The sequence below is a fragment of the Entelurus aequoreus genome, linkage group LG09 (assembly GCF_033978785.1).
Source record: "Entelurus aequoreus isolate RoL-2023_Sb linkage group LG09, RoL_Eaeq_v1.1, whole genome shotgun sequence".
Taxonomy (NCBI): domain Eukaryota; kingdom Metazoa; phylum Chordata; class Actinopteri; order Syngnathiformes; family Syngnathidae; genus Entelurus; species Entelurus aequoreus.
The window spans coordinates 12723974-12735213 of record NC_084739.1 but is presented as its reverse complement, the minus strand read 5'-3'; the positions used below and the strand labels follow the sequence as shown (position 1 = coordinate 12735213).

General features: G+C 41.3%; 1 protein-coding gene across 1 annotated transcript in view; it reads right to left on the bottom strand.

Annotated features, from left to right (window-relative positions):
• Nucleotides 1–3694: 3694 nt before the first annotated feature.
• The window catches only part of LOC133657127 (semaphorin-4G-like), a 64837-nt gene continuing 57291 nt past the window's right edge, over nucleotides 3695–11240 (bottom strand). The window contains exon 15 of the mRNA XM_062058075.1: nucleotides 3695–10603. Coding sequence (XP_061914059.1) covers nucleotides 9597–10603 — 1007 coding nt within the window. The 3' untranslated portion in view covers nucleotides 3695–9596. The remainder of the gene's footprint in view (nucleotides 10604–11240) is intronic.

Genomic DNA, 11240 nt, shown 5'->3' with positions numbered 1-11240 from the left:
CAATGTGACATGGTGACACGCTTCCTCTGTGGACTCAGTAAACAGGCTGGTCCACAATGAATAGAAACACTGACTCACCGACCTTATGGGGACCTTTTATGCAAGGCCTGTTAACGATAATACAATGACTACACTACGATCTCCTTAGGCTTTTCCAATTGGCAGGGTTTTTTTTTTTTGAGTCTAAGTCTTAAGTAGCCAGACCGAAAACCTAAGTACGTATTTTTCGGACTTTAAGGTGCAGTGATTTCTCCAGATTCTCTGAACCCTTTGATGATATTACGGACCGTAGATGGGGAAATCCCTAAATTCCTTGCAATAGCTGGTTGAGAACGGTTTTCCTTAAACTGTTCAACAATTTGCTCACGCATTTGTTGACAAAGTGGTGACCCTCGCCCCATCCTTGTTTGTGAATGACTGAGCATTTCATGGAATCTACTTTTATACCCAATCATGGCACCCACCTGTTCCCAATTTGCCTGTTCACCTGTGGGATGTCCCAAATAAGTGTTTGATGAGCATTCCTCAACTTTATCAGTATTTATTGCCACCTTTCCCAACTTCTTTGTCACGTGTTGCTGGCATCAAATTCTAAAGTTAATGATTATTTGCACACAAAAAAATGTTTATCAGTTTGAACACCAAATATGTTGTCTTTGTAGCATATTCAACTGAATATGGGTTGAAAATGATTTGCAAATCATTGTATTCCGTTTATATTTACATCTAACACAATTCCCCAACTCATATGGAAACGGGGTTTGTAAATGACCGCCATAACCACAACACCAGGGGGAGTTCCACAAACCACGTTAAACCCAGATTATGATCTAACAAAGATCTTAACTCATTCTCCTTCTATGCCACATCAATGTGGAATGCACTCCCAACAGGTGTAAAATAAAGTGCATCTCTATCCTCCTTCAAAACCACACTAAAACAACACCTCCAGGTAACTTCAACCCTTGACTAACACCCTCCCCTCTCCATATCCCACCTCCCCGGATTGTAAATAACCAAATGTAAATAATCAAATGTATTTCTAATGTATATACTTGTTCTTATGCTATCTGAACTCACTATGTTCACTGCTCGCTGTACATATCCTACCAAGTCAGACCTACCCTGTTTCAATGCCCATTTCTCTGATGATGCAATTGTTGATGACTGAAGTGCTGATATCAACCAAACCCTCCTCATCCCACCCCCCGGATTGTAAATAATTCAATGTATATACTCTGATGATTAACTTGTGTGATGACTGTATTATGATGATAGTATATATTTGTACCATGGATTGATTTACGTGGACCCCCGACTTAAACAAGTTGAAAAACTTATTCGGGTGTTACCATTTAGTGGTCAATTGTACGGAATATGTAATAGTATGTGCAATATACTAATAAAAGTTTCAAACAATCAATCAATCAAAAAGAAATGTATGAAACTATGCTGCGAGTCAATGTTGCAGTACATGCCTGTTGTTGATCAAACTAAAAACAAGCTACTAAGCAGCACTTTCACTCTGAAGCCTATTTTGATACCTGAAATGTGTTTTTTTTAGCCCTCATCTGTCACTCATCTCTCCTAAGATGCGCTTTTCTTTGTCATTATAACACCAACCACTCACACTCACATCCAGGAATATGATCCCATGATCCTCTTAAATGCAAATTGGCTGCGGAAAAAGTGATGTTTTTTTTTTTGTGTTTGTAGTTTTTCCTTATCTGGAATTCAGGTAGTTCCACAGTCACATAAACTGCTGTCATAAAGAAACGCCGTAAACTGGATCGTTACGGTGCAAACAAAAAAGGTTTCTACAGTTATTGTTGAACAAATCCAATCAAAAACAAAACAAGAGTTATAACCGGCGTGTCCTGTTTGTCTTGTCGAGGAGGAGACACCTGCACATAAATAACAGCACAGCGACACGTGGCCAACTACACTGTTGTCTGTTTGCCAGGTAACTAGGTACAACAAGGAGTTTGTTTTCAAAGCGGGGCGGTCGTGTGTTGACGGTGACGTTTTCCCCCTCGTTGTGCCATTCAAATACAAAACCCAAAACCAGTGAAGTTGGCACGTTGTGTAATTTGTAAAAAAAAAAAAAAAAAGAATACAATGATTTGCAAATCTTTTTCAACTTATATTCAATTGAATAGACTGCAAAGACAAGATATTTAGTGTTCGAACTGAGGAACTACATTTTTTTATGCAAATAATCATTAACTTAGAATTTAATGGCAGCAACACATTGCAAAAAAGTTGGCACTGGGGCATTTTTACCACTGTGTTACATGGCCTTTCACTCAGTAAACGTTTGGGAACTAAGCGGCCTAATTTTTTAAGCTTTTCAGGTGGAATTCTTTCCCATTCTTGCTTGATGTACAGCTTAAGTTGTTCAACAGTCCGGGGTCTCCATTGTGGTATTTTAGGCTTCATATTGCGCCACACATTTTCAATGGGGGACAGGTCTGGACTACAGGCAGGCCAGTCTAGTACCCGCACTCTTTTACTATGAAGCCACGCTGTTGTAACACGTGGCTTGGCATTGTCTTGCTGAAATAAGCAGGGGCGTCCATGATAACATTGCTTGGATGGCAACATATGTTGCTCCAAAACCTGTATGTACCTTTCAACATTAATGGTGCCTTCACAGATGTGTAAGTTACCCATGCCCTTGGCACTAATACACCCCCATACCATTACACATGCTGGCTTTTGAACTTTGTGCCTATAACAATCCGGATGGTTCTTTTCCTCTTTGTTCCGGAAGACACGACGTCCACGGTTTCCTAAAACAATTTGATATGTGGACTTGTTAGACCACAGAACACTTTTCCTCTTTGCATCAGTCCATCTTAGATGAGCTCGGGCCCAGCGAAGGCGGCAGCGTTTCTGGGTGTTGTTGATAAATGCCTTTCGCTTTGCATAGTAGAGTTTTAACTTGCACTTACAGATGTAGCGACAAACTGTAGTTACTGACAGTGGTTTTCTAAAGTGTTCCTGAGCCCATGTGGTGATATCCTTCACACATTGATGTCGCTTTTTTATGTAGTAGCGCCTGAGGGATCGAAGCTCTGTAATATCAATTGCTTACGTGCAGTGATTTCTCCAGATTCTCTGAACCTTTTGATATTACGAACCGTGGATGGTGAAATCCCTAAATTCCTTGCAATAGCTGGTTGAGAAATGTTGTTCTTAAACTGTTTGACAATTTGCTCACGCATTTGTTCACAAAGTGGTGACCCTCGCCCCATCCTTGTTTGTGAATGACTGAGCATTTCATGGTAGCTGCTTTTATACCCAATCATGGTACCCACTTGTTCCCAATTAGCCTGTTCACCTGTGGGATGTTCCAAATAAGTGTTTGATGAGCATTCCTCAACTTTCTCAGTCTTTTTTGCCACTTGTGCCAGCTATTTTGAAACATGTTGCAGGGATCAAATTCCAAATGAGCTAATATTTGCAAGAAATTAAGTTTTCCAGTTCGAGCGTTAAATATCTTGTCTTTGCAGTCTATTCAATTGAATATAGGTTGAAAAGGATTTGCAAATCATTGTATTCTGTTTTTATTTACCATTTACATAACGTGCCAACTTCACTGGTTTTGGGTTTTGTAGTTTGAAAATAAAGACTTGGAATAATGCTTCAGTAGAATAAGAATTCATTGACAAGAAGAAATTAGGAGGAAAAAGATAGAAGTACAAAGTTTATTTAAAGCCGATTGCAGTGAAAAAAAGGTGAGAGTGGTGTAACATGCACAACAAGAGAAAACATGAACTTTCTGTGAGTAGTTTATCAACATTAAAGTGTGTGGTCTCGTGCATTGACTGACATAAAGCCAACTAGGACCCCTCAGTGAACGCTTGTCTCACAAAAAGTACTAAATAAATACATTTTACAACAACTATTAAGACTTTATAACACAGGTATCCAGCAAAATGGCAAATATTGCCGCAACTGTGAGCAGGAACAGAATAGCTGATGTCTTACCTTGCAGACGCACACAACAGAGACAGAAAGCTGTCTATAAAAAGAAAAGCTATTCACTGGAATAAACGCAGGTTTATTTATTTGTGCGCACTTTTAGTTGGAATTCCAGGCACAGTTTGAGAGATGATTATTCATTATTTGTTCCGTTTAAACCTCTTTATGTTACTGCTACCATGAGAGCTTTCACACAGCAGTGCGCCACTTTGTAATCAAATGATCCAGCGTTATTCGTAAGGAGGTTCCGCCAAATTGCCAGCACAATAGAGCCGGCATTTGTTTGCCAGTGCCAGTCACACAGAAATCAGCGAAATGGGATATTGCTGCAACTGTGAGCGCTTTCACACAGCAACACGCTATCTTGCAATCAGATAATTAAGCCTCTTTTACGCAGAGATGACACAAAATTGCCATATCACAGCTGCAATGTGCCTTTTATCACAGAACCCAGCAAAATAGACTATTGCTGTGACTGTGTTTGCACTTGCACACAGAGAAACAACATCCCACAATTTAATAATTCAACACCTTAATACAGAAGTCCCGTAAAGTTGTCATATCAAAGCCATAGTTCAACATTTATTCGGTTTACCAGTGCTTTTTTTAACATAACCCAACAAAATGAGCTACTGATGCAGATGAGAGAACTTTCACACAGCAACACGGCATCCTGGAATAGAATAATTAGGCTTCTTTCACAGAGATGACACAAAATAGTAAAAAAAAAAGATTTGCCTTTTATCACAGAACACGATAAAATGGAATAATGACTGTGATTGTAATTTCACACAGCGAAACCGTATCCCGCAATCCAATAATTTAGCACCTTTCACACAGAAGGGTCATATGAAAGCCATAATTCGATGTTTATTCCCCTGTGCCTTTTATGCAACAAAATGAGGTACTGATGCAGCTATGTGAACTTTCACACAGCATCCTGCAAACAGATAATCAAACCTCTTTTACAGAAATTCCGCAAAATTGCAGTAACAATACAACTCTCATTTAATCGTATGTGCCTTTTACACAGAACCGAAAAAAAACATAGTGTAGCAACTTTGTGCGCAGTCACAAACAGCATCCCGTAATCACATAATTTAGCACCTTTCACACAGAAGGGTCATATCAAAGCCATAATTCGATGTTCATCCCCCTGTGCCTTTTATGCAACAAAATGAGATACTGATGCAGCTATGTGAACTTTCACACAACATCCTGCAAACAGATAACTCTTTTACAGAATTGCTTCAAAATTGCAGTAACAATACAACTCTTATTTATTCGTTTGTGCCTTTTACACAGAACCGAAAAAAAGATAGTGTTGCAACTTTGCGCGCGGTCACGAACGGCATCCCGTAATCACATAATTTAGCACCTTTCACACAGGTGTCACATTGAAGCCATTTATTCGTCTGTTTAACACATAATCCGACAAAATGAGCTACTGATGCACTTTCACACAATTTCTGCAAACGGATAATTAATCTTCTTCTACAAAAATCCGGCAAAATTGTTAAAATAATACAACCCTCCTTTATTAATTTGGCCTTTTACACAGAACCAGAAAACAGGATAGTGTTGCAACTTTGTACGCTGTCACAAAGCAGGACAACATCCCGAAATCTGATCGTTTACTGTGTTTTCAAGAAAAATCAATACAACAAACACACCATTTACTCAATTGTGCCTGTTGTACAGAACCTATCACATAATTAGATGTCAACATATGGCGTCACGCACAGAACCAAAAAACAGGATAGTGTTTAAACTTTGTACGCTGTCACACAGCAGCCCAACGTCCCGTAATCTGATCATATACTGTGTTTTCAAGAAAAATCAATACAACACCCCATTTACTCAATTGTGCCTGTTGTACAGAACCTATCACATAATTAGAAGTCAACATATGGCGTCACGCACAGAACCAAAAAACAGGATAGTGTTGCAACTTTGTACGCTGTCACAAAGCAGCGCAACATCCCGAAATCTGATTGTTTACTGTGTTTTCAAGAAAAATCAATACAACAAACACCCCATTTACTCAATTTTGCCTTTTGTACAGAACCTAGCACATAATTAGATGTCAACATTTGGCGTCACGCATACGATACTTGTTGAAGAGCAACAGTGGGCTTAGGGCAAGTAAGTCTTAAAGCTCTCATCCAAAAGGTGGAAAATTGCCGGGTTAACTTCTGTGTCGGTGCAGTTTATACAGAACAGCAATGACAGGCAGAAAAATGTCGGCTTCTGCGAGCAGCATTTAACTACATTAAAAGGCAGAAATTTTTATATGACAATTTTGTGCCGGTGCCTTTCATACAGAACAATGACACCAGTAAAATGCAGGGTTTTATGGGCAGTGTGAAAGGGGCGTGCACACTACGTCTGGGCAGTGAGTTGTACCACCAGAAGCTTGTAGGAGATTACATTCGGAGGATTAAGGGAGACAATTGGAGAAAATACAAAGACCTTGGAGCTGTCTGGCAGCAAATTTGGATTCACTGCAAAAGCCGACAACTCCAAAGCAGCTCAGCGGTGGTGTCGGGCCGCCTTCCAAATGAGGCGGAAGCGCTTTAATGAAGGCGTTTAATGTGTGAAGAGCGCAGCTCGGTCCGCCATCTTCCATCGCTTTGATCACGACCACTGACGGGAGAGCTCTTGAGCTTCAAACGTCGGGCCTCGCCAAGAGCGCACCTTTTCAAACCTGACACCGCGCCCTCGTTAGGCTCGCTCGTGAAAGTGGCTTCACTTTGACAGGAATTAAACAAACCGTCGAAGAAATAATGGTGGGCTTAAAGGCGTTATTTTGGTAATGTGTAAGACTTAACCAAGACGAAAGTGTCACAACAGAATAAGACAGTTACAATGACAAGAAAGTCAATGTTAGGGATGGGTACCTTCCACCTTTGAATCCATACGGTACCAATTCCCGGTACCTGGGAATCAGTCTCTCGTGCAGTACCGGAGTCCAACAGAGAGGCAGCAGTTGCATAAAGTAGCCTGCCTGAGCCTCCTGTGAAGAAGAAGCCATGGGAAAAGTGTAAACATGAACACTCAGAAAAAATGTTTTTTTTAAAACAAAAAGTATTACGAGCAAACGGGTGATGATCCGGGTTTGTGTGGATCTTGTTTGAAAAAGTGTTGCTGCTTTGCCAAATGTTAGCGTCCCATCGTAATGTAAAGATAATGTTACAAACAAGCTAGGATAATAATAGTAGTGCCTGATTAAAACATAGCCTAATCATTTGTAAGTGTATTTCAAATTTGACAAAAAACAAGCCCTAGCTAGATTCTATTCAATCCTAAAGTCGCCCCTAGTGTTTGTGTGGTAGAATGTTTTAAATTTGTTAAATAATAAACTGCATGTTTTATTATTTAACATTGAACTGATAACTGTGCTATCCAGTAGCATTGGTTCATTAGCATTAAGTTGAACGAGCTAGTCTTAAGTTAAACCCTACAAAATGTTTATACGTTAAGTATCGTACTTAACGGGCATCTTAGCTATGGTTTTAAGTTACCAAATTTGGAGGCATTTGAACATTTAAAAATTGCTAATGCTAACCAGTAGCATGTTGTGGAGGGAGGTGTGGCCAGCGCGCCTGCAGGAGCAAAGGTCACCGCCTCTGTCTGTGGTGCTGAGGACGAGCACCATCGGATAGGGGCGGGGCATGGGCGGACGGCGAGACACAGCTGGCAGGTGATTAGATTTCACAGGTGGTACGTGTTAATCTAATCATCTGTTGTCTTTAACAGTAAGCGGCCGGGAGCAGGAGGGGAGAGAGGATACGGACGTGACTGAAAAGTCACGCTCTACTGGAGAAGGACTTGGACAAAAATATATCCACATTAAAACTTTGTTAAAACTGCACGCTTGGCTCCTGTGCCGTGTCTACAGTGGAACACGTTTGAGTGTTTTCTGGCAGCCATACTTGCTTTGTTAAAAATTACTTTCGAGTACTTTCTATCAGGCATACTTGCTTTGTTGGAATGGGAAATAGTAAGATTACCTAGAAGCAGTCTGCCATGAATACGCCCGCCAAGTGCCTGATCTCGTGCTGCCTGTAACCGGACGTGACGTCACACCCAACCCTGTTATCAAAATTCGGTACCTTAAATTGACATGAACCTGCACTCCGTAGATTTGGTCATTCTCGATAAAAGTAACCAATTCAGTAGCCATCCCTGATCAATATACTGTATGTGATACTGACAGTCGGTTGTGGATTTCCGTGTTGTCCTTCTGGTTCCAAAAATCCATTATAATATCCAGTGTCCAAGTCCTTTGTGGGATCCACTGACTTTAAAACTGGGGTTGTTAATTTAGCAACAATTATAATACTGACATATTTCAAACAGGGTAACACTATAATTACAAAATATTTTTTTTCTTCTTTGTTTCGCTTGTTACTAAAAAACAAATCTATACACCAAATGCATTTTGGCATTGCAGTTATTAGGGACTTTAGTCATCACACATTATTTATTCTTTTACAGATAGTGTAAAAATATTAGTATCTAACTCAGGGGTGTCGAACGCATTTTAGATCGGGGGCAACATGGGAGAAAAATCTACTCCCAAGTGGGCCGGACTGGTAAAATCACGGCACGATAACTTAAAAATAATGACAATTTCAGATTTAAAAATGGAACAAGCACATTCTGAAAATGTACAAATCATAGTGTTGTTGTTTTTTTACACTTATATGTTGCGGTTAGTAGTATTCTCTCTTTATTTGTCGTTATTTATACTTTCTGAATAAATTATGTGATAATGTTTATCAGTCAACTCATTGGTGTTCATTTTCAATCTATCAAGATAAAAAAATAATATCAAAATCAAATTACAGGATGTTATTTATGTAGTTTGCTCATTTTCCTCGACTGGTGCACTAACATGTTTTTTTTTTTTTTTTTTTACATATGTAGCATAATCTACAAAGATACAAAGATTTGCTATTGCGACATCTAGTGGACAAATTTAGAACAGCAGTTTCTTTCATAAAAAAAAATTGGCTAATTTTTTTACTTAGCAAACTTATCCCGCGGGCCGATAAAACCGAGCCGTACGTTTGACACCCCTGATCTAACTGTATCCTTATTCAAAAAGTGCCCTTTAAATTGTTAATTAAGGCTTTCTTATTGTTATGGCACACTGTATTACTTCATATCCTGGATGAATGAGTTGTAAAGGAACAAGCCGTTTTTATGCGAGTTAATATTAAAAATCTTAGAGAGGGATTCAGTGTTAAGTTAGTGAAAACAATGCAGTTCCGTGTTTGTATATAGTAAGGAAAAGTGTGAATGACAGGTTTTAAAAATGCATAGGCCATCTGTGCACTCAGTTAGTGCAAACAAACTTTGGCTAGCTGCCCTCCACTGTGAGTCGAGCCAAATATGGAAGTCTTCACGTGTATTTATGTTTTCTCCTCGCTCAAGGCCGCACGTGACGGTCGGGGTACAAATGAGGTGAGGTAGAAAAGCTTTTCACTGTCATTTCTTATTTTCACATGTTTTTGGACGTTTGAGTGCAAAGAAGGTCTCCCCCTCGAATGTTATGTTGCGACGCCACACAGTCCTCCCACCACCAGGGGGAGCCAGGAGCTCTACACGGAGCTCTCGTCCGGCCTGGGCTCCAGTTGTTTGCGTTGCTCCAAGATCCTGTTGAGCTCGTCGGCAAAGGTGGAGCAGAGCGGCGACGTGTTCTCCGAGTCGATTTGCCTGAGCAGCACGTAGCTGTTGCCGTTCATCCTGCGCAGGACGCTGGGCAGCGTGGCCGACAGCCCGTTGGGGAAGCTGCACTCGGGGGAGGGGAGCGGCGGGGTGGGTGGCAGGGGAGGGGCCGGGGGCAGGGGCTCGGTGTTGGGCGACGTGTAAGCTTCACCGGGGACAATTTGGAGGGAGCCTCCGTCGTAGACGTCGCCGTTAGGACGTCTGGAAACGCCGTTATGGCCGCCGTGTCCGTTACAGTGGCTGGAAATGGTCTTCAGCTCCATGAGGGCGGAGTTTCGCTGCTGCTTCTTGCTCCTGCAGCTTCTCTTGTTGCACGGGTAGGTCGCGGCAGCGGCCCGTAGAGAGTACTTCCCTCGTTGGCCCACTCGCAGGCAGAAGCCCATGTAGACCAGCACCACGGCCAGAACCACACACAGGCTGCCCAGGATGGTGATGAGGGACAAGTACAAGACCTCCATGCTCTTGGAGGAGATCAGCTTCGAGTGGGGGATAAGGGGGACCAAGGGCCCATCTAAAGGCCCCCTGGATGAAGGCGGTGCCGTGGGAAATTGTGCGCCGATAGGTCGTCGGCGGCGCAGGCCGTCATTTGGCTCAACCGGAGAGGGCAGCGGCGGGTCCGGACCAATGGTGACGTTGTAGGTAACCACGGCGACCTTCACTTCATTCTCGACAGAGTAGCAGGCGTACAGGCCGCTCTGGTCCTGCCGGGCCTCGATGATAAGCAGGCCGTCCGTGCCGGTCCTGAACCCGGAGCTGAGGCCGTAGCCGCGCAGCTCGTGGGCGTCCAGGGTCCAAAAGGGCGCGGCCAGGTTGGAGCAGAGCTCGCACTGCAGCAGCACGTCGTCGCCGACTCGCACGAACCGACTGCGCATGACGACATCTGGAATAAAAGGACAAAGTCCAACATGACTGTAAATCACACTTATGGCGCCCCCTATGGGTTGTTGTCAAAATGCTTTGGAAGACATGATAGCATACATGCAATATTGGAGGAAGAAACTTGCCAAAATTCAATAAATCTTTAAATAATTACCTAAATGTCTCAATAATCATAATTGGAATTAAAGGCATTCATGTGAAACATTTCATTAGTTTATTTAATGTTAAATGTGGGCTCTGTCGTTGTGGCTTGTGCAGCCCTTTGAGATATTTGTGATTAAGGACTATATAAGTCAACTTTGATTGAAATTAAGTGTAATAATTTAACCATATAATTAACTAATTAATTGATTATATTATTTAATGATTTCATTATTCCACTATTTAATTAATAATTAATTTCATTATTTCCATGATTTATTCAAAGTCAGTGGGGGAAGGGGTGACTCACATGAATCTAGTCTAATCATTGCAAGTAAATGTGCCAAGTAGGACCCGCCCACTGACTTTGGCGAATAGAATAAATTCATGACGCGCTGACAAGGGCCAAATGGGACAAAATTAAATAAATAAATATTATTAATACTTATCTAGATGTGTCATTAATTGATTGAAAAATAAAATAATTAAATTGTAAA